Here is a 24,025-nt window from a genome sequence, read left to right on the forward strand (position 1 = left end):
GAACAAAGGCGATTTTAAGTACAACACAAAAATCTCTTTTGTGCTCATTTTTAGGAATTCACAGAAGATCATGCGCTCCCAAAATTAGAAGGTTAACCAAGAAAGTCCAATACGACAAAGAGTTAAAGAAAGTCACAGGATCGTTACCAAACTCAGTTCCAGGAGAACTGTGTAGCAGGCCTAGGACAAACACAACCAGTCCAAGTGGCTGCAGAGACAAACGGCCCCAGAAAGCAGAGGAAGCCATACCAGTGGATGTGAAGAGGGTATGACAGAGGAGCTACACCGGGTAGCAGGCAGTTAGGGTATTCTGGGTCCCCAAGTCATCATTTTTTTTCTCAAATACAAAAGGGTATTTTCCCCACTATGTCTTGGATTCACCAGAGCACATCTATCCCCGAGACAGGCGCATATTTTAACATGTCAAGATCATGCTCCCCCAAGAGACAAGAGTGACATTAACATACCAATTCCCCACCTGAAGTATCAGCCCAGTTCTGTTTCTGGCCAATGCCAAGGGGGAGGGCCTCAGACTGGCCTCTTGATCATTAGAAAGGGACCAAGGAAGTTGGCCAGTGACACCTTTCTGGGCCCTTTGTCCCAGGGCCAGGTACCATGGAAACCAGGAATTCTCCTTTGTTTATGGAGAAGCATCTTTGAGGTAAGCCTTTAAAAGATGCTTTCCCCACCATGAATATGGGTCTTTCTTTTCCACTTTTCCTCCTGCCACTATGGCAGAGGTCTAGGGTATCTCTTTTTCTTCCTCATGCCACTATGGCAGGGGGTAAGGGTTCTTCCTATTTCAAAACCCCCTCCTGTCACTAGGATGGGAGCTCCTTTTCTCAGCTTTTCTAGTAAATCTTGCTTTAAAACTAAACTGTGTCTGCATGAAAATTCTTCTTTCCTGCGAGACAAGAATTGAGGTTGCCGCCTTATTCGGGGTCAAAAATCCTACAACAGGTATACTGCGGCAATACCTAGAGCAACAGCGGTCTCAGGTGACTGACACACACAGACAACAAAGAGAATGGGACAGTTAAAGCATCTGTGAAGTCAGGCATGAACACCAGAGATACCACCAATCCATCCCAGGAGGGGATCTGCTTTACAGAGATGCAGAGGGTGTGTGCGCATGCGTGTGTGTACAGAGAGGGTAGAGGGCAAGAAGCCATCAGAGTCTTGATTGCTGAAGAGACAGGGAAGAGCAAGACAGAAATTGAGCCGTAATTACAGCACACACAGGAAGCAGGGCAGAGAGGCCTCGTTTCAGACAGGGAGGAACTAGACACCATGAACTCTTTTTAAAGTGAGCTAGAACTTACCAAAGCTGGAGAAAACACGGGAGAACAGGACACACAGCTGTGTAACCTCTGGTAGGCTGACAGCCTCCCGCACGTTTGTTTACCGTTACACTTTCCTCTAAATAAATAAAACACAAAGCTATCTTCACAATTATTATTACCTGAATAATATCATCAGTTCCTCCAGCAGTAGGTTTTGATTTGAGTTCTTCAACTTCTTTTTCCAGTTCTAAACAATTAACAAAAGATTCCAGCTTAGAAATGAGAAAACAAAACTGGTAAATTATTAAAAAACCAAAAGTCAACTCCCCAAAAAACTGAATCTATAAATCAGAAGAAGCACACAGCGTGAGATAGTGTTCCATTCACCCAAGCATTACATTTTCCTTTCCTTTTTACTATCAAAAACTTCAAAAAGACTAGTATAATCAATCTCCATGAATGCAGCATCTTGCTTTAGCAATCACATGATATATATTTCACCCCAACCTGTACTTTTTCCTTCCTCTTTAATTCATCCAAATGTTGAAGCAAATTTCAGACCTATTAATTTAGCCGTAAGTATTACTATGCAATCTTAAAGGAACACCTAGCTTTGCATTAGGTGTGTAATCACATTTTATAATTACTTATTCTCATATTACTTGAAAGATGAGGCAAAGGAGAAACAGTATTTGTATCTGCCATCAGCTGCTTTATTAGCCAGGGCTCAATAAGCATTTCTGAATCCTCCTCTTTGATTTTATTCCAATCAATACTATAGCCAGAAATAAAAGATAATAAAAAATTCGTCTCCAGATATAGCTGGAATCTCTGGAAAACCAAAACTTGCTAAGTTACTATTACAGAGCTACCATTTAAAATAATTATAAAGAGAGTGTGGTTAAGATCAGTCATTCCAACCCCGTACCTGTACACCTGGACTTGGCTTTCTGTATCAGCATCATCTGCTTCTTGGCAAACTTGATGAGATCTTCCTTGGGTAAAGTTTCCAGCTGAAAGATGCGGAGTCGTGTTAGTAGCTTGCTAGAACTCACATGTGCAGTATATCACTTAAAGAAACAAAAACGTCTGCTTAAAAACAACCAATAGGTTTTCACATGAATCAAACACCACAACACTTAAACACAACTTCAACTCAGTAATGATCAGTTATGCACCTACTAAGAATATAAAGATGCAAAAATCAGTTGTGGAAAGAAAAAAACAGCACACATTCCATCACAAAACACTGTTGCTAGGTTTTGATTTAACTCTAAAATTCTGGGATTTGAACTAACGCTACTTAAGATTCCCGGAAGCCATAAAAACATTTCATTCTATTGGACACTGAAAGGAGTTTTGGGCCACGTCAAAAAGCTTCAGTATAACTACAGCAACAACAGCACGAATCACATTAGTATTAACGCTTTGGGTGAAGAATGAAGCTTTACTTCTTTTCAAAATTTCCCTCTGTGGGCTCACGGCTTTCATCTGTAAATGAGGAACCACCACCTCTAGTTCACGGTTATCATTAAGTTTAAATCAAGTAAACCAGTGCTTGGCCAAGTGCCTCAAACTCAGTATACAAGCAACAGATTTTTGCAGTAAACCTCTACCTTCCAGAATCATTGAATGTTAAACATTATATAGGATCCATAAAGTTAGCCGACTCTCGGGTGGGAACTGGAGCCCAACCAACAGCGTCCTCTGATTCCGTCCCTGTATTCCATCCAAACCAAGCTTTCACACATTATACTGCTCTGTGTAATGTTTGATCAACTGCAGGATCTCTGGGTAGCGCTAACCAGGATCAGGAAGTGAACACAACGTGTCTTTCCGTATCAGGAATCCCAAGAACCGCCTGGACGCTCTGCCCCTTAGGCTGCCCACGCTTTGCAGCCCATCAGCCCGCAACCCCAGGACGCTCCGCTCCTCACCCTGGACTTGGCGCCCCCGGGAGTGGCTGGCGCGGGCGTCCCATCCGGCGCAGGATCCTGCCAACCAAGAAAAAAAAAAAAAAAAACAGGTGTCACAACCCCCCGAAATTCCAAACGGGATGCGCGGACCCCAGGGAGCAGACACCCCCCCAGGCATCAGGTGCGCGACAGTCCTAGGGGCGACCCAGCGAGGGGGGCGGGGGCTGTCGCCCTCGCGGCCGGGGCTCCGCGAGCCCCGAGGCCCTGCCACTGCCTGCCCACCTCGGAGTCCGCAGTCCCCGAAGGCTCGGCGCCAGCCCCGCCGGACGGCAGCCCCTCCATGGCCACCACCCGCCGGTTGCCCGCGGACACTGCTCCGTCGCCTCTGCGTTTCCGCCAGCCGGAGCCTCTGACGCAGCCTCGGCCGGCGGTCAAGGGTCGCGCTCTCCGAGAGGTACCGCCCCTCCGCGTCTCCATGGCTACGGCTGCCGGTGCTTCCGCTTCCGCCTGTGCGCGACGTGGAGTGTGCGGGCTGAAGCGGCAGCCGTGCGAGCGTTGTGCGTTTCCTCAGGCGTGTGGCTGCGGGTCCCCAGCCCCGCCGCTAGCGTCCTGACACTGCTGGTAGTGCGGAGGGCCTCGGTGTCCACGTCGGTCACGCCTGGGGAGGGCGTGGCGGGACGCACGGCTGCCTCCGTGGGCTTCTCAGGCCGGGGTGGCACAGCATGGCGCCCGGCGGTGAGGCGCCACCGGGTGCCCTGTGATGGATGTCAGCGCTGGGGCCGTGCCCGCCTGGCTGTACACGTCTTCAGGAAGCCTTCTTGTGTGGCTGCTGACGTGTCTGCTGGTGCCCTACTGTTAAGAGTCCGGGCCAAAGCCCTGGAGAACGACAGTCTCGCTGGTAATGCAAACAGCAAACAGAGTTTATTGCGCCAGCATGTCGGGGTCAGTCCGCACTTGGGGCACGCAGGCCAGCCAAGCAGGGCGTTCGGACCCCGAAGAAGCCCAAGACAGAAGCTTATATAGGCCCTTTTGGGCTGGGAAATCCATCAAAAGTAGCAACCTTAGACATATGGCCTTCAGGCACAGGCAGCCTGTTCTGTTCCCATACCCATTATCTGTATGGCTCATCCTAGTCTCACACCCTTATCTTCCTCCTGGTTCCTGGGACCAGAGAAGAATTGCGCCCTTGCCTTCACAAAGTTGCAATGCAGCAAAGAACAGATTTATCTCTAAAGTGGAATCCTCCCAAAGTCTGGCCGCCTCCTGGCCTAGCAAAGTAGCAGTTTTTCAGTACAAAGAAATCTCACACTGCCCCACAAGAACATTTCACCCACACTCTAACACCACCTTTCCTCAAACGCTTTTTGCATCATCATACACAAAGTACCCAGAATATACGAGCGCACTTCAGAAAGTGAATGGAAAGTGGCATTTAAAAGTAATACCTGTTTAAAAAAAAACAATATTCAAAAGTGTCCTGAAATTCAGGCTTAATGAGAGAACTTCACGAAGTTCATGGAAAAAGAGCAGTATGTAGAAAAGTATGCATGGATTTCAGACATTTTTGCATCAAAATGAACTACTTCAGTTCCGTTTTTCACAACCAATTTGAAGCACTCTTCCCTGTATTTTGAAATGGCCAATGGAGTGTGAAAAGGTAGCACACAGTATGTACTAAGTCAGCAATAGCTGATGTTTCCCGATAAGCCAGCGTCCTGTAACTCCCCAGCCCTTTTTTGTTTGCCTGGGACTGCTTCACAAATGGCAGGTAACCTAAGATAGTCAGTCAGAGTTGGGACTGTCTTTCTTAGTATGATTGAAGAAACACACAGACTTGATTGCTTGGCAGACATTGACCGCCACAATACAAGGCAACCTGAGCACAAACTGGCTAAGACAACTAACATAGGTAAGGTAGCCTTGGTCAAAACTGGAGGCTAAGCCATAATGAGTTAGTAAGCTTTCATTAAGTGAGCCAGTTGACCATGGGGTTGGCTATTACTTGTAACAGAGTATGTATAGGAGGAGTTTTACAACTTAAAATCTTTCTGTAATGAGATGACTTGATAAAGCATCTATTACTGTACACATAGTGCATTGTTATAAAGTTAACTTTCGTACGGACTAGAAATTTCGGACAAGTGGGAAGATCTCAAGTGGGTCTAGGCCAGAGGCTTGGGAGCTTTGCTTCCCTGCCTACGTGGCTGCATGGCTGCATGGCTGTGGCCAGGGTAACTCAAGCTGGGTCAGGCTTGAGGTTTGGGATTTTGGCTCTGTTCACTTTTTTTCTAGGCAAATGAAAACATGTTTTATTTACAAGCAAAGAGTCTGTACACTGCGTATACATAAAAATATACAAAATCAAAATAGAAACTATCCAAGTGTTAAAATGTGTACAAACACTTTTAAAATGCGACTCCTGGAAAACCTCAACCCTCAATTAGCTTGAAGAGTACACATTGCATTTTAAAAATTATCATACAAAAAAATTCCCAAAGCTGTTTAAAAAAGTTCACTGGTTTCCACCAGAAGAATTTCTTTAAGTATTTTATCAGGATGTGTGTGTGTGATAAATACTAGGTTTTAGCACACCAATGCACTTCATTTCTTTAAAACCTTCTTTCTAAGAAGACTGTCCATAGAATCATAAGTTTCTTCCCCTGTTCTTGTAAAAACCACGAGCTCTACAGAAACCTCTCTTTATTATTTTTTTTTTTTAAGATTTTATTATTATTGGAAAGCCGGATATACAGAGAGGAGGAGAGACAGAGAGGAAGATCTTCCATCCGATGTTTCACTCCCCAAGTGAGCTGCAACGGGCCGGTGCGCGCCAATCCGATGCCGGGAACCAGGAACCTCTTCCGGGTCTCCCACGCGGGTGCAGGGTCCCAAAGCATTGGGCCATCCTTGAATGCTTTCCCAGGCCACAAGCAGGGAGCTGGATAGGAAGTGGAGCTGCTGCGATTAGAACCGGTGCCCATATGGGATCCCGGGGCTTTCAAGGCGAGGACTTTAGCTGCTAGGCCACGCCGCTGGGCCCCGAAACCTCTCTTTAAAAGTTTAGAGTTAAACCAGGCCTCTAAGGAGGATACAATGTTTAAGCAGTCTCCAACCTACAGCATACCTTGGCTCTGTTCACTTCTGCCATGCAGTGGGCAGATCCTGGGCTGGTCTGGGGGTTGAGGCTCTGGAAATTTCACCATCAATGGCAGCCATACTGTGCGCAGATCTTGAGTGGGTCTGGGTTGGAGGCTCAGGAGCTTTGCTTCTATGGCTGCGTGGCTGTGTGGCTGTAGGGTTACATGGTCGCAGCTGGTGCACCCTTGGTTCTGGGTGAAGCCCTCGGGCCCCCCAGCGGTGTGCTCTGTGGGCTTAGGGGTGTGGATTTACAGGGCGTCTAGGGGATGGCACAGGAGGGAGTGAACAGGGATCTGAGTTTTCATGTTCTATTGATGAATGACTTCAGAGGGACTTCCATGGACAACGCCACTCTACTTGAAGGGCTTGAACATGGAACCCACCAGCAAGTGTCAGAACTGGAACGGGTACTATGAGGTTGGGCCATGAAGCCAACAAACATGTGAGTGAATCGGGCCTAACAGTAGAATCTGGGGGGGGAGATATGTGGGTTCACCCTCGTGAATCAGCAATCTCTTAGCACAGGCCTGGTTTTGGAGCTAAGTCAATGCCCCAACTGGGTTGGAATTCCCCACTGGCAAGCACGAGAACCAGAATGGGGCATTGGGTTGAACTGGACATGGCTGCAGTCTCTCTCAGCACAGGTGTGGTGTGGGTCTAGGAAGCACCAAATTGGGCTAGACTCCAACTGGTACTCGTGAGAATCAGAGTGGGTGTAGAACAGGCTGGGCTAGGTCTTGGCTCCTGCTTAACCATGTGAAAGTTGTATCTGTGCATGGGCCAGGTGTGGCTGGGCTGCAACACCCAACAGTGAAAACCAGAAAGGGTATGGGCTGATTGGGCAAGGACACAGTTTCTGTCAGGACAAGAAGTGGACAGTGTGAACCTGGGTGAAGGATCCACCTGTGTACGCAACAACTGCCATTGGGAGGAGAGTGAATAGAGGAGCTTGGTGAACTCCTTTGTCATGTTGTAATCCCTGCAGGTATGTGCTAGAACCAAGGCAAGGGGCAGACCAGGTCAGGTTACAGTACCCACTGGCATGTGTGTGTCAAGTCTCGGGATGGGCCCGGTTAGGCCAGTTCCTAACATCCACTGGCAGATCTGAGAACCAAGATGGGGTGCAGGAGGGGCCAGGTTGGGCTGCAACACCAGTCAGTTCACACTTGAGCCAGGACAGGGGGCTGGTTGGGAAAGACAAGGCCACAGCACCAAGCAGCATAAGCTGGAATTGGGGGCAGGTTGTATTGAACCAGGCTGAAGCACTTGCTGATGGATGCCAAGGCGAGAACTATTCCATTCTGGGGGTGTGGTGGGGCCCTGGTCACCTGGCCTGGTCCTTGGGCCCACCTCCAAGGCACATGGTGGATCTGTGAGCCCAAGAGGTGGGTATCCAGTGGGGTCCACGTTGTCTGGCCCCAGTCTTTGGGCCTGCCTGTGCAGTGGGTACCAGATCTGTGAGCCCTGGGGTTGGGGGTCTGGTGGTCCTGGGTCATCTGGCCCAAGATCTTCACTCCACCTGTGCAGTGGTTGTTAGATTTGTGAACCTCAGGGGTGGGGGGTCTGGTGGGGCCTGGTGCCCCACCCAGTTCTGTGAACCGACTTGTGTGGTGAGTACTGGATCCATGAACCCCAGGGATGGGGAATCTGGCAGGGCTTGGGTTTCCTGGCCCACCTTCATGGTGAGTCTTGAGGATGGGGGTCTGGTGGGGCCTGGGCCACCTGGCCTGTGCACTAGGGCTTGCCTATGCAGTGGATGCTGGATGCGTGAGCCCCAGGGGTGGGGATTCTGGTGGGATATGGGTTTCTGGGCCTGGGTTCATGGACCTGCCTGTGTCATTGGGTCTAGATCCATGAACCCCAAGAGTGGGGGTCTGGAGGGGCTGGGGTCACTTGGCTCAGATTCTTGGGCCCACCTGCATGGTAGAGGCTGAGTCCGGCTTGGTCTGGGTCGTTTGGCCTGGGTCCATGAGTTTGCCTAGGAGAACTGGTCCTCCACAGTGTAAAGGTTGGAGTGCTGGACGGCAGACCATGCTGCACATAGAGGATATGATAGCCCACTGGGGTCTGCAGAGGACATCCGGTACCATAGCAGAGAATGGAGAACAAAACATATGGACAACTACCCAAGCCAAATGGTGACAGCAAAATCTGGGTGAGTGGAGACTCTAAGGTCAACTGTGTTAGCCAATGGACATTGGAAGGGATTCCGCATCCATAGATCAGCGAGATTGACAACATTTGAGAACTATCGCATCCACTTGTGCAGAACCCTCGGATTAATAACATTGTGACCCTGGGTTAATATCAGGTGGCTGTTGCTCATCCTCAGGTACTGGAACGGTTGGGAGGCTGGGTATGGCTTCTCCCCTTATCTCCACCCTTCCCTAGAAATGGGAGGAAGAAATAGAAAGTTTGGAAGCAATGATCACACCCACTTCTCCCTAGCCTAGATCTTCCCACCCTCATCAACTCTGTAAACATCTTAAAAAAAAAAAAAAATTCAGACAATTTCTAAGAGTCACCAAATTTTTGGTAAATTTGATGGCAGCAGATACCATGCAAGAGGAGTGGATAAGTGATGTGACTGGTAGCACTGCAAACATGCAAGACTCTGAGCAGTCTTTGAGTTGAAGAAAGAATCTCAAAATTAGAAGGCATTTCCTGTCACCAGGGGAAAACAAACAAAACGCTGGAAGCAGAGCTGGATCAGGCTAAAAAAGTATTCAAGAATTGAAAGACACTATTAAGAGGCCAAATCTAAGTGTTATGGGAGTCCCAGAAGGTGAAAAAGAGAAGCTGAGTTTCCAAATGTATTTAATGAAATAATAAAAGAAAATTTCCCTAATCTAGAGGAAGAATTGGGAAACAACATCAAGGAGGGGCACAGAACTCCCTCCCAACAGGGTTAACCAAAAGCAATCTTCACCAAGACACATGATCATCAAGCTCTCTTCAATCAAACATAAGGAAAAGATCCTTAAATGTGCACATGGAAAGAGTCAGCTGACATATAAAAGGAATGCCAATTAAACTCACAGGAGACCTCTCACAGGAAACTCTACAGGCAAGAAGAGAATGGAGTGACATATTCCAGATTCTAAAAGAAAAAAATTGTTGACCCAGCATAATATATCCAACAAAGCTTTGTTTTGTCTTTGAAAATGAAATAAAATTCTTCCACAGTCAAGAAAAGTTAAAAGAATATGCCTCTTTCAAACCTGCCCTACAAATGATACTTGAAGATGATCTCTTGACAGAAACGAGGAATAGCACCAAACAAAACCAAAGGCAAACGGGAAGAATATTCCAGTAAAAGGACAGCAGAAAACTAAATCAATGAACAACTCATTGCTAAAATGACAGGACCAAATTACCACCTATTTGTATTAACCCTGAATGTAAACAGCTTAAACTCATCAATCAAATGTCATGGAACAGTAGACTGGATTAAAAAACAAAACCCATCTGTTTGTTGCCTACAGAAGACATATCTCACTGACAAAGATCAGCAGGAACTATATTTCATGTTTTTTGATGTTTTTTTCTTAGTGTCATCTCTTCAAAACACTTTTTTTTCTCATTAAATTCTTCAATGACTCATAGATCATTCAGTAGCATCATTATCTTCAAAAAGGTTCTTGATTTTCTTTTTCATTTCTTCAGGGACAGATTAGTCATTCAGCAGCATGTTATTTAAATTCATAGTGTTGTCAATTTCTTTTTTTCTCCTTGTTGTTGATTATGTTTTGCGGCTTTTCATTTAAGGGGATGTATAGTAACTGTGTAATGGAGACTATCATATACAGTGGCATGTTGTTTAACTTCATGGCATTGTAAGTTTCTCTTTTTCTTTTTGTTGTTGATTTTGTATTGTAGCTTTTCATTTAAGGGAATGTATAGTATCTGTGTAATGGAGACTATCATATCCAGATGTGAGGATACAATGCAGTATGCATCTCTACTTCCAGACAAAGATGGACTCCCAATGAAACCGTTTACTATATTTTGATAATAGGATGCTGGACTCTGCCATTGTCCATGGCCACAATAATGGGCATATATATGACTGTGTATTAAGAACTATACTATAGTAATGTTGTAGGGGAACTCAGTGAGTAGGGAGGGAATTGGGGAGGGGATAATTGAAATCCCAGGGCCTATGGAACTGTACTGTATAATAATAATAATAAAAAGAAGTAAAATTTAAAGTAAAAAGAAAAACCCCAAAACCAAAAACCAAGCAAACAAACAAAAAAGTGTTTGGAAAGCTTAGCTCAGTGCAAGATATTTTCAAAACTGTGCCTGTAAGGGGTGTTCAAAGATCCCAGTAAAAATGTATATTATTGGGCCTGGCAGCGTGGCCTAGCAGTTAAAGTCCTTGCCTTGAATGTGCCAGGATCCCATATGGGCGCCAGTTCTAATCCCGGCAGCTCCACCTCCCATGCAGCTCCCTGCTTGTGGCCTGGGAAAGCAGTCGAGGACAGCCCAAGGCCTTGGGCCTCCGCACCAGTGTGGAAGACCTGGAAGAGGTTCCTGGCTCCTGGCTTTGGATCAGCATAGCATCGGCCGTTGCGGTCACTTGGGGAGTGAATCGTCGGATGGAAGATCTTTCTCACTGTCTCTCCTCCTCTCTGTATATCTGGCTTTCCAATAAAAATAAATAAGTCTTTAAAAAAATGTATATTATTATAAATTATGCATGCTTGCAATATATTTCTGACATCAAAATGAAATTATTTCCATTCCATTTCCGTTAGGTTTTTGCAGTTCCTTCATATAAAGATTGTAATGAAAAATGGGAAGAATGCTACATCAAAGTCAAGTACATTTACTGTGAAGTTCTGGTATCTCCTATGCCATGTTGTGTAAGTATCATACCCTTGATTATTCATAGAGCATATAAGCAACAACAACAACAAAAAAGGCATCAGCCCACAATGGTGATCTTGAGCATGAATTTCTAAGCAGAACTGAATGAAAGAATGTATCGGTAGGAGCCTGCAGTGTGATGTAGTATGTTAAGCTCCTGCCTGTAGCACCAGGCTCCCATATGGGATCTACTTTCTGATCCAGCTCCCTGCTAGGCTACTTGGGAGAGTAGTAACAGACAGGCCAAGTGCTCAGGCCCTTACACTCATGTGGGAGACCCGGAAGAAGTCCCTGGCTTCTGCCTGGCCCAGCCCTGGCTGTGGTGGCCATTTGAGAAGCAAAGCAACAGTTGAAATCTCTGTCTCTCCCCACCCTCCATCTTTCTCTGTGTAATTCTGCCTTTCAATGAAGAATAAATCTTTCTTTTTTTTTTCTTAAAGAAAGTGCATAACAAGTGTCAAGATGGAATAATGTGATTGTAAAGGTACCCAGAATTATGTGAACACTATTTGATCCCAAACCAGTCCAGAGCATAGAGCAGAAGAGGAAGTGTAAACGGATCCCTTTGTAGTGCTTCCTCACATTCCCCGAATGTTCCGCAGGGAGTTCCTGAGATCAGTCCTTACATAAGTACCTCAGCTAATGCAGCCTGGCAGAACAGACAAAGAAGAAAACAGACAGGAACACTGAAATATGATGATTTGTGACTTGCATTCAAAACCTAGATTGCCATCATCTTCAACATGTAGGAAAATATCATCCCCGACGCCTAAAAATTCCCGAATCATCAGGAAAGTGGTTAAGATAAGTCAAACACTGGAATTGTGGGGCTTGGCCCTGTGTCCCTTTGTGCCAGCTCTTCTCTTCATGCTTGCTTCTAGAATGATTAGCGACTGATTTTTAATCTACGAGTACTCTGTTTCGGGGAGAACCCAACTATGAAGATGAAAAGTGAAAATGATTTGAAATATGTCATGCAAGGGAATTTGTCCTCCTGGTGTGGATAGTACATGTTATTTTTTTGTTCTTTAACTTTTTTTTTAATGATTTATTCATTTTTTTATTACAGCCAGATATACAGAGAGGAGGAGAGACAGAGAGGAAGATCTTCCGTCCAATGATTCACTCCCCAAGTGAGCCGCTACAGGCCGAGTCAATCCAATGCCGGGAACCTGGAACCTCTTCCAGGTCTCCCACGCAGGTGCAGGGTCCCAATGCATTGGGCCGTCCTCGACTGCTTTCCCAGGCCACAAGCAGGGAGCTGGATGGGAAGTGGAGCTGCCGGGATTAGAACCGGCGCCCATATGGGATCCTGGGGCTTTCAAGGTGAGGACTTTAGCCGCTAGGCCACGCCGCCGGGCCCTGTTCTTTAACTTTTTAAATAACATAGATAGTGAAAGTCAGAATGCACTAGAACCCTGAAATTCCCATTTCTTTCAGCCCCTAGATTACTGCTTTAGGCTGGATGCTTGGCAGATAGAGTTTACAGAGACTGTTTACAACAGGCAGAGACTACAGTAACTGCCACACTGCATGAATGTGTTTGAGAGGAGGGAAAGTATCCTTAATGTCTCTATCACCTAGGAAAGGTGGTGGCATGTCTGCCTGGCCCAGGGAGCCAGAATCACCACCATGGCCAGGAGAAGGAAGGCTGGCAGTCACCTGGATCTTTCTGCTCTCTAGGGTTTGCCTCTAAAAGAAGATGCCTGCTCCCAGAAGGGGACAGCAGGGAGCACTCTGTGTAAGAAAGCAAGAGGAAGTCTTGTCCCCAATAAGATGGCTAAGGGGAAAGGGACAAGGAGAGCAAGAGGAGGATGCAATGACAGATGTGTGGGGTCCAAGCAGTGAGGTCAGATGGCATGGGGGTGGGATGATCATGGCTGCTTGGTTAGCAAGGCTATGAGGAGTATCTGGCTGCGAGGCAAGGCCCGGCAGAATGTCTCTCTAATCACTCCTTGCTGCGTCATCCCATTGTATGGACACTCAATCACTTGTCTGATACTTCATGAAATTCTCCTGAGAGTGTTGTTACAGAAATGATTTCTGTAGCTGGTTTAATGGCTTGAAACGGATTTTATCAATCATGTTATAGTAAAAGGGTCGTTAGCAACTCAAGACAACCAGACGTGGCTAAAAGCACACAGTAGCACAATTGAAGCTACACCATTCCCAATGTCTTATTGTGTGCCCACTTTTGACCTGGAGCTTACTCTAAGATGTGTGATGCTCTCTGTAAGAAATGGCTTGATGGTATCTTGGAATAAACAGCAATCATGATGGTACAGAGTTTGTTTACCATGTAGTCTTGAACTGTTATAACACATGAAATGACGCATTTTCGCATCATAGAGCAGAAAATATATGGGGCGTCTTCTAAAGGGAGACAAATGAGAGCCCCTAGCGGAAAATGGTTTGAAACTTCTACGTTATACTGACACTTACATTTAGGGAAAGAACATAGCTTGAAAATAATAAAAATTTTTTTTTTGTAAAAACCCTCTATTCATAGAATGGCTGAGTTGCCCCGATCCTTTTCACTACCCTTTAACAAAAGGACAAAAACAAACTGATTCATACGGGCGCCAAGGACTACATCCCAACTACCGAGGAGACCACGGGAAATTGGAGTGCCTTCGCAGGCCGAGAACTCTGAGGTCATCCACCGTGTGGATCTACCACATGGGATGGAAGAAGCCCAAATCCTTCCTTGCAGGACCCAAGGTCATCGGAACAACAGCCAGGAGTTCTGAGCGGTCCGCAGAAACAGAAGAACAGTAAACTTCCTTTGGGACTAGGGAGGGGAGCTGTCTCCGGTCTTTACTTAGTTCCAACTTTGGATCCCCACCCTCTCTTGCATTGACCATCAGGGTCGCTCCGGAGACCCCCCCACCCACAACAACAACAACAACAACAAATTAGAATAGATAGAGAACAACAAGGAAAGCTTAGAACCAGACAGAAAATGGACAGCGTGGACTCACATATACCTTACTAGGTAGGACACAAAAATTAGTTACTCCTCACTAAGGTATTGAAGATTTCTCTGCATACCCCTCCTAAAACTGTTCTGTGTCTTATTGACATATGCCTTGTTAGAGTTATAAGCCAGTTTAGACTATCCTAAAATCTGCCAAGTTTAGTAAAAATTAAGCTGCAACACTATAAATTGGCTAAATACAAAAATGAAAATAGACACGAGACAGCTGAATAGTACCCTATAGTCATTTTAAGGTGTATAGAAGCCGGTTGTGTATAAACCAAAATAGAAATGTCAATGAAGTCATCAGAGGACGTGGCTAAGAACTTGCATTTTCTAACATATTGGTTACTCAGTACCATGTCAATTAACTATATAATGTTGTAAACTGTTGTTGATGTTATGTTCTGGCTTTTAATTGGTTGGGATGATATTCTGCCAGCTCTGCTTTCAGACCAGAGATGGTCTCCCCAAGAAACTGTTGAATTTATCTGGACAATAAGATACTGAACTCTATGCATTGTCCATGCTTACAATGAAAGAATCATGACTGGATTTGAACTGTAATACTGCAACAAGGTGGAATAATCCACCATGGGGGGAGGGTACGGGGAGGGGTTGGGGTAACCCCAGAGCCTTGAAACGGTGTCATAAAATCAAATGTAATAGTTAAAAAAAAAAAGAAAGTGCTCAAATAAATCCTGTTATTAAAAAAAAAGAACATCTTTAATTATCATTTGTAGGGCAGGTGTAGAAGAGGTGCATTCTTGGAGGTTTTTTTAAGATTTATTTATTTTTATTGGAAAGTCAGATATACAGAGAGGAGGAGAGACAGTGAGAAAGATCGTCCATCCGATGGTTCACTCCCCTTGCAGCCGCAATGGCCGAAGCAGAGCCCATCGGAGGACAGGAGCCAGCAGCTCTTCTGGGTCTCCCATGTGGGTGCAGGGGCCCAAGGCCTTGGGTCGTCCTTGACTGCTTTCCCAGGCCACAAGTAGGGAACTGGATGGGAAGCAGGGCTGCTGGGATTAGAAGCTGCGCCCATATGGAATCCCGGCACGTTGAAGGAGAGGACTTTAGCCACTATGCTATTGTGCCGGGCCCGCCTGATTTTTTTTTTTTTTTTAATGTGGAAGAATTTCATTTCATTTTCAAACACAAAGGAAAGCTTTGCTGGGTACATAATTCTCGTCTGACTTTTTTTTTTCTTAGAATCTGGAATATTTCATTCCATTCGCTCCTGGCTTGTAGAGTTTCCTCAGAGAGGTCAGCTGTGAATTGAATTGCCATTTCTGTGTATGTCAATTGATTTTTTTCACATGCACATTTAAGGATCTTTACCTTCTGTTGAGCTGAAGAGAGCTTGATCATCATGTGGAGTGCTTAAAGACAGTCAACGACTATTGATTAGTTAGGACTCATTTCTCAGAAAAACAACTCTACAATGACATGAAGTCTTTTACTTGAAATTGATCAGGCAAGGAAATGTGTCCTCTTGCAGAATAGGATACATATTTTTTCAAAGTTTTTTTTTTAAATTGTAAGTTAAATACTTTGAGTGTAGGTCAGGTATTTTTACTTCGGCACCCCACAAGTTCTGTTTGTAAAGGAAATCTGAAATGATTGCTAAGACAATCGCTTGTGCTTGGAGTTGTGCCATAGCAGGTGAAGCTTCTGCCTGCACTGCTGGCTCCCGATATAGGTGCTGGTTTGTGCTTGGTGGCTCCACTTCTGATTCAGCTTCCTCTCTTCCCCTCCCCGTTTCTCACTCTCTCCTCCTTCTTCCTCTCTGCCCATCTCTCTGATGATCTTGCCTCCCCATATCCCTGTCTCTCCCTCTCTTCATCTTTTCCCTAGTCCCCTCCCTTTCTTCCACTTCCTCTGCCTCTCCTTATACCTTTTTTCCTTCTCTTGCTCTCCTCTTCTTCAATATCCTCTTCCTCTTACCTTCTTTGTATCTCTGTGGCTCTGACTCTTTGGAATACTGTGATCTGTCTTCAATAAAATCATGTTGCTCTGCACAGTCATGTTGTGGCCCTTAGTCATGCACGGGAGCAGTTAGTTGCACCCCTTCCCTTACCCTGGGAATGGGATTGTCCGGATGAAAGAAGATGCTCATTGATTCTTCCCTATCGGAGTCTGGGACAGCTGCTGTGCTGTGTTCCCCGGCTTTGGGAATGTGCTGAGGACAGGCAGGAAACCTTCATTCTGCACTTGAAAGCCGAGCATGAATCTCAAGGTGGCCTCCGTTTTGTCATCCAAGCACCTGATTTTTCTTACTTTGTTTTTAAAAGATTTACTTATTTTTATTGCAAAGTGAGATATACAAAGAGGAGGAAAGACAGAGAGGAAGATCTTCTGTCTGGTGGTTCACTCCCCAAGTGAGCGCAATGGCCGGTGCTGCGCCCATCCCAAGCCGGGAGCCAAGAGCTCTTCCAGGTCTCTCATGCGGGTGCAGGGTCCCAATGCCTTGGGCCGTCCTCAACTGCTTTCCCAGGCCACAAGCAGGGAGCTGGATGGGAAGCAGAGCTGCCGGGATTAGAACCAGTAGCCATATGGGATCCTGGCATGTAAGGCTAGGACTTTAGCCGCTAAGCCACGCTGCCGGGCGCTGATGTTTCTTACTTTGTATTTTTTTTTAAAATTTATTCATTAATTACATTGTGTTGTAATTTCATAGAAACTGGGATTCTCCCCACACTTCCCCACACCCTCCCCCCATGGTGGGTTCCTCCACCTTGTTGCGCTAACCATAGTTCAAGTTCAGTTGAGATTCCCTCTTAGCAAGCATATGCCAAGTTACTTTGTATTTCAATGACAGAACTCAGTTGATAAGATGCCATTGTCATTTTGTTTCCATGATAATTTTACTAAGAAGACTTTTGATGGAATTGGTTCTGTAAGTCCTGGGTGCCAAGAAACTCACTGAGAGGTGGAGCAGCAGGAGTGAGACGGGAGATCAGCCATTGGAACAAACACTAGCCCAGGGACACGCAGCAGCAGGTGCAGCTAGGAAGCTGCTGGAGGCTGGAGGATAATGATGACTGAAGGGCTGCCTGCTATGCTGTGAGGTCACCTAGCACTTCCCTGCACCTGCTCAGGACAAACATCTCTAACACATCTCCTGAAAGATAGGTGGTGGAAACTGACCTAGAGCTTAAAGAGGAGAAAGAACCAGAGGACCGAAAATGCCATTTGCTAGCACGCTAGATAAGGGATTCTGTCAAATATCTGGTTTAGAGGAAGCATTATTGAAGCATGATGTTTGTTAGAATACATATGTTCAAGTGATTATTTATTTGAAAGTCAGGGTTATGGCGGTAAGGAGAGAAGGGAGAGCGAGCTATCAATCTTGTGTTTACTGCTTCACTCTCCAGGTGGCCACCATGGCCAGAGCTGGGCCAGGCCAAAGCCAGGAGCCGTGAGCTTCATCCAGGTCTCCCCCATGGCTGCAATGACAGAAGGGCTCAGAACATCTGCTGCTTTCTGAGGTCTGTTAACAGGGAACAGGTCTTTGAATTGTTACGTGGGTGGATGTTGACATTACTGCCAGAGGCTTCACCCTCCATACCACCAGGCTGGACCCTGTAAGGTCCATCTCTAATGCTTGTTTTCAAAGCTTTCAAGTTTCATTCTTGTTGAAAGAGGTAATGGAAAACAATAACCGTACGATTGAATGTGACATTTCTTTTTCTTTTTTTTTTTTAAATATTTATTCATTTTATTACAGCCAGATATACACAGAGAGGAGAGACAGAGAGGAAGATCTTCCGTCCGATGTTTCACTCCCCAAGTGAGTCGCAACAGGCCGATGCACGCCGATCTGAAGCCAGGAACCAGGAACCTCTTCCGGGTCTCCCACGCGGGTGCAGGGTCCCAATGCATTGGGCCATCCTCAACTGCTTTCCCAGGCCACAAGCAGGGAGCTGGATGGGAAGTGGAGCTGCCAGGATTAGAACCGGCGTCCTTATGGGATCCCGGGGCTTTCAAGGCGAGGACTTTAGCCGCTAGGCCACGCCGCCGGGCCAGCTCACACAGTTTCTTAACCAAGCAAGTAGTGCAGGAGTTACAAAAGCGAAAAGAATTGCAGTTAACAATGAGCCACGTTTACTCCATTTTGATTTCAACTCTACACAATGAGAGCTTAATGAGGCAGAGAACACAAAGATTACCTTATGATAAAAATGTGCAGATAAGGATTAGCACATTGCTGGGCAGAACCAGACTGGACTGCAACACCCATTGATTCCAGTGCAACTCGGGACTGAAAACAGAACCGACCCAACAATTGAAACCACCAGCTGATCAGGGTGATGGACTGTACCGGGCCCTGTGCTTGCTAGAACATACAAGAAACTAATCTGGGAATACCTCAAAGTATCTTGGGAGATCTCCCCAATCGAACTGCTGGACTCAGAACTCTCACCAAGAAAAGACAGAAGACAGAACAGGACAATCGTTCATCTCAGCTATATGTTGGCAGCGAAATATGGGGCAAACGGAGACTTTATGATGGACCATATCAATCAGTGGACGACCTCATCGAGCGAAACTGGCAGCGATTCATAACTAGAGAACTATTAAAACCACTTGAGCAAATATCTCAGAGCATGCCCCACATCCGGGACTTGGGGTGGGCGGGAAACCAGGTGGGGCTTCTCCCTCAATATCCCCCTTTACCTCAGATACATGATGGAAACAATATGGACATAATAGTATTACCCACTTCCCTATACCCCCTGAACCTTTTTATTTTTAACCGTAATTAACTATGAAAAGATTGTCAACAACAATACAATAAAATAAATTAAAAAAAAAAAGGATTAGCACATTGGTTAAGAATGGCTGTCTAGGAAAAAGTGATAAATGAATAACATGAATTTGCCACAGTTGATTGGAATTTCATCCTCCAGGATTTATGCCTGCAGGGTGAGGAGCACAGGTGGCGCATTGAGACCGTAGCCGGTCTTAAATCTGTTATTCTTCTGCAGATACAAATTGAATAGGATATTGCTGGTTTGTAAACCTCTGATTGTTTGGGCTCTGGGACTGGCCCCTCCATTGGCCACAGACACCGGCCATTATGATCAAATTTAGAGTTACTTTTTTTTTTTTTTTTTGCCCAATTCTGGTCTCAATGGCGCTTAAAACATATTCCAGGGAACTGTCAGAAGTGTTAGTGTTCACCCGGAGGACCCCGAGGCAGGCCAAAAGCCTCTAGGTGGCGCCAAAAGTTCCCGGCGAGAATAGCCGCCCCAGACCCATTTAAGGGGAGCGACCAATCAGGAGACAACGCATACCTTTACGTCAAGCCCCATCATCACCACTACTTAAGGAGTGTGCGGCTCAGTGCAGGCCCAACTTCAGTGGCCTGCAGACCAAAGAACCTCGCCCGGGAGCAGATTTCAATACATTGTTTTTGTCACCAATCTGGTCTCAGTAATCCCACTGTTGTGGTGTGGTTTTGTGTCTAACAGCATGGTATTTTTGAGTTAAAGGAGGTAGTCTGCATTGTTTTCAATTCAAAAGTTGATTGCCACAGTTAAAACACTTAGCATTCATTTGCTTTTGAAAAGCGAAGGTTTCAAGTGCTTGAATGTCCTTATGTTAGGATAGGCGTTCAGATGACCCATAAAATCTTCTGTCTCTTTTATAGGCGGAAAACCAGCTTGACAGTCTTCATTGGCGTTGTTTAAAAGCTAATAACTTTAATAGCAATTTTCTAGTGCTGTCTCCTCTAACTTGTTTTTCTATGGAGTCAGTCAAACATCCTATAAAATCAGCATTGAACTTCACCAGCACCCTGGATGACTTTTGTAAAACTGCCTGCTAATTCAGACCCACTGTCAAATCTTTTCCCATGCCCAAAGCACTGCGTCCTGATTATGGGTGCGCGCAGCTTGAGGTAGTTCTGAATCCAAGACATGGTGGAGAAAATACCATTTTATATTTAAGAAAAAAAAAAAAGACTGGGGACCCAGAATACCCTAACTGTCTACTACCCAGTCGGACTCCTCTCACAATATGGGATCCTGGTGCTTGCAAAATGAGGACTTTTTGCTGTTAGGCTACGGGCCAGGCCCAACAGCATCAAACTTTTAAAAGATAGCTGGCATTAGGGAGGACAGTTTGAGGAATTTACACTTCTACAGCAAGAGGGAATCTCCTAGTACACGTTTTGTTCCTCTAGCAGGTTCCTTTCCTCAGTCTGTTAATGCCTTTTCCCTTGCCTGGGGGAGGAAGCACCTATCTTTGATCTATTATCTAAACCTGAGGACTAGGGAGTTTCTTACCTGTTCATTTCCATATTGACTGCTCCCGGATCTTCCCAGCAGACCTGTAACTAGCTCTGGCTCCACACTGGTGAGGATTCCCAAAGTCCTCTCTTTAATTAATTGTTTTCCTACAGATATGATCACTTGTCCTCCTACATAACACAGACCTCTTTTGGATGGAACCCATGGGATGACAAGTAGGTTTTGTTTTCCTGGTGGGACCAGTGCAATGCATTGACCTGGACATGAGTTGTCCCCTGGCTTAGTACACGCACACCTTGCTGCCTTTTCTCACCCAGAGCCTTTGCACAGTTCATTAAAGATATGGCACCCATTGTGACACTGGTGGGTGTCTGGGGCATCCTGTCTGCACATCCAACTCTTGAGCTCTGACACTCTGCTCCTGTTTGTGATTGTATTAAACAAGTTGACAGGACTTGCAGTTCTATGGCTAGGTCCATCGCCTGAGTTCCCACTTCCCATCTGGCTGCCAGTCAAGCTCCTATCGGCACTGGGTTATCTATGCGCTACAACAGTGTTCTGTTGTCTCTGTTGTTTCCCTTGTCCATGGGTCTCCAGGTTTTCCTTTTTTTGTTGTTTTTTTAAGATTTATTTATTTTTATTGGAAAGGCAGATAATACAGAGAGGAGGAGGAGAGAAAGAGAGAAAGATCTTCCGTCCGATGACTCACTCCCCAAGTGGCCTCAATGGCTGGAGCTAAGCCAGTCCGAAGCCAGGAGCCAGGAGCTTCTTCTGGGTCTCCTACACGGGTGCAGAGTCCCAAAGCTTTGGGCCGTCCTCGACTGCTTTCCCAGGCCACAAGCAGGAAGCTGGATGGGAAGCAGGGCTGCCAGGATTAGAACTGGTGCCCATATGGGATCCCGGCACATTCAAGGCGAGGACTTTAGCCGCTAGGCTATCGCGCTGGGTGCCAGGTTTTTCTTTTTATTTTCACTGTTACAAAGACACTGAAAGCTCAATCAATAATCCTTCCTCTCAATGTTTTCATTAAGATGGTAATTCTCAATTCTGCTCCATTTTGATTGTCATTTCATCAGTGAGAATACACTGTTCTGCGAGAGGTTGTGTTGTAGGGTTTTTGAACCCCGAATACTGCAGCAACCTCAAATTCTTGTCTCGCAGGAAAGAAGAATTTTCATGCGGACGCAGTTTAGTTTTAAAGTAAGATTTATTAGAAATAGTTGAGAAAGTAGACTCCCATCCTAGTGATGGGAGGGGGCCTCGAGATCCTCTGCCATAGTGGCAGGGGGAAAGGCAAGAGAGAAAAACCCATATTAATGGTGGAGAAAGCATCTTTTAAAGGTTCCCGTTCCCCTCAAAGATGTTTCTCCATAAGCAAAGGAAATTCCTGGTTTCCATGGTACCTGGTCTTGGGACAAAAGGCCAGAAAGGTGTCACTGGCCAACTTCCTTGGTCCCTTTCTAATGATAAAGAGGCCAGTCTGAAGCCCTCCCCCTTGGCAATGGCTGGAGACAGAATTGGGTGGAGGCTTCAGGTGGGGAATAGATATGTTAATGTCACCCTTGTCTCCTGGGGGAAGCACTCCTGATAAAATATGCATTTGTCTTGGGAGAGATGTGTTCTGGTGAATCCAAGACATGGTGGGGAAAATACCCCTTTATATTTGGGAAGAAAAATGACTTGGGGACCCAGAATACCCTAACTGCCTACCACCCAGTCTAACTCCTCTCACAGTTGAACCTGTGGCCCAGTGAACTGTCTAGTACATATGTCAGGCCTCATTATAATATGTCTGATCTGTCCTGGGATACTCAACCTCAGGACCTTGTAGTCATGCTTTCTAACCGACTGTTTTAGTGTAGACAGTGATCCAAGCAGGGTTTTGACATATATACACACTTATATATACACACTCATATAAATATATAAATATGATATAACTATATATTATATATATTGCTAAAAATCCATAGACTCTGAAATTGAGATTGCATGTGTCTTATGGAGTCTAAAATATTTAATACCTGGCATAACATTGCAGAAAGCTTTCCAACTCACGCTTTTAACCAAAGCCCCTGACTACCTCTGTGGACTGCTTCGTGTGTGTGTTTGTGTGTGTGTGAGGGAGTGGTGTTGGGGAGACTTGAATTCAAATTAAGTTAGGCATTAAAAGCCGAATAGGAATTGGGTAAAGGAGGAAGTTGATTCGAGACAGAAAAAAGAACTATCTGAATGTAGAAATTTTTGTTTTTAGGTCAATCCTCCATGACAGCAACCAATATTCACATTGGAATGGATATGCACTGTCTCCCAAGACCAGCACGAGCGGTGCTTGTCACTGAGTGCTCTAGCTTGAGCAAGTACTGAAGTCTTGGCACAAAAGCAATTGGACGAAGTAAAGAGGTGTCTCACAACATGGCCACTAAACCATTCATACAGCTTGCAGACCAGAAAGCTCGGAGTCATCCTTACATCCTTTCCATTCCTGATCTCACATCGATCCCCTCTGGCACTAGCTCCAAAACATACTGAGTCCAAAGCTAGTTGCCTCCATTCCTGCCCCTGTAATACCAACCAAAATCAGAATTCTCTCTGAAATCGATCTACATATTTTATTTATTTTATTTTTATTTGAGAGAGAGGGGGAGCGAGGGAAAGGGAGAGAGAGAAAAAGGGACCTTCCATCCACTGGTTCTTTGTCAAATGCTGAGACTGCCCCAGGCAGAAGTCAGGAGACCAGAACTCAATCTCCAACTCCAACAAGAGGAGCAAGAGTCCAAGTACTTGAGTTATCAACTGCTGCCTCCCAATGTGTGCATTAGCAGGAAGCTAGAATGAAAGTGGGACCAGGATTTGAACCAGGTACTCTGATATGAGATGAAGCTGTCGCAAGCAGCATCTTAACCATTGCACCAAATGTCTAGCTCTTCAACTTGCTCTCTATTTTTCTATGCTGTAACCTCAAGTTAGATGATGTGTGTGTGTGTGTGTGTGTGTGTGGGAGAGAGAGAGAGAGAGAGAGAGAGAGAGAGAGAGAGAGAGAGAGAAAGTAAAAGAGAGGGAGAGCTATTTGCTGTCTGCTGATTTACTCCTCAAATGTCTACAACAGTTGAGGCTAGGCCAAACCAAAGCCAGGAACTTGGAACTCCATTCTGGTCTTCCATGTTGATGACAGGGATGCAGGGATGAACCTTAATGGTATAAATACACATAGTTACACAGGGGCATTAACTTGATGAAAGGCCAGAATGGTCTACACAGCCAACTCTTTCCAGGATGCTTGGAAGATCTGAGATCCATAACTAACGTCATGGGAGTGTCACCCTGGAAGTGTGTGTGCTGGCTCACCCCGTGCCAGATATCAGGAGTCAAGACTAGTTCTTCCCTGTTTTAGAGGGTTAAGCTTCTTGAAAGGGCTAAGTTAATGTTTTAGGCATTTTTGGCCACATAGCCTTTGTCACAACCGCTCAAGTCTTACTGTTGTAGCATGCAAGCAGCCTGAGATTATAAATGAACTTGACTGTGTTCCAGTAAAGCTTCCTTTATGAGGGAAAGTGATGGCTAGTTGGCCTGTGGACGCTG

The 24,025-nt window shown here is 45.5% G+C and overlaps 1 protein-coding gene and 1 long non-coding RNA gene across 2 annotated transcripts in view; one reads left to right on the top strand and one right to left on the bottom strand.

The window, feature by feature from the left end:
- The window catches only part of GCC2 (GRIP and coiled-coil domain containing 2), a 67,071-nt gene extending 63,395 nt beyond the window's left edge, over nt 1–3,676 (bottom strand). Inside the window, exons 1-4 of the mRNA XM_004597665.2 lie at nt 3,482–3,676; nt 3,221–3,277; nt 2,212–2,296; nt 1,463–1,530 (exon numbers count right to left, since the gene is read on the bottom strand). Coding sequence (XP_004597722.2) covers nt 1,463–1,530; nt 2,212–2,296; nt 3,221–3,277; nt 3,482–3,676 — 405 coding nt within the window. The remainder of the gene's footprint in view (nt 1–1,462; nt 1,531–2,211; nt 2,297–3,220; nt 3,278–3,481) is intronic.
- A 7,420-nt stretch (nt 3,677–11,096) lies between these two features.
- LOC131478019 (uncharacterized) lies at nt 11,097–23,259 on the top strand. Its single transcript, XR_009244242.1, has 3 exons — nt 11,097–11,184; nt 20,596–20,658; nt 22,698–23,259. It is a non-coding gene; the product is annotated as an uncharacterized LOC131478019 (long non-coding RNA).
- Nucleotides 23,260–24,025: the final 766 nt, after the last annotated feature.

Source organism: Ochotona princeps, chromosome 26 (assembly GCF_030435755.1).
Source record: "Ochotona princeps isolate mOchPri1 chromosome 26, mOchPri1.hap1, whole genome shotgun sequence".
NCBI lineage: Eukaryota > Metazoa > Chordata > Mammalia > Lagomorpha > Ochotonidae > Ochotona > Ochotona princeps.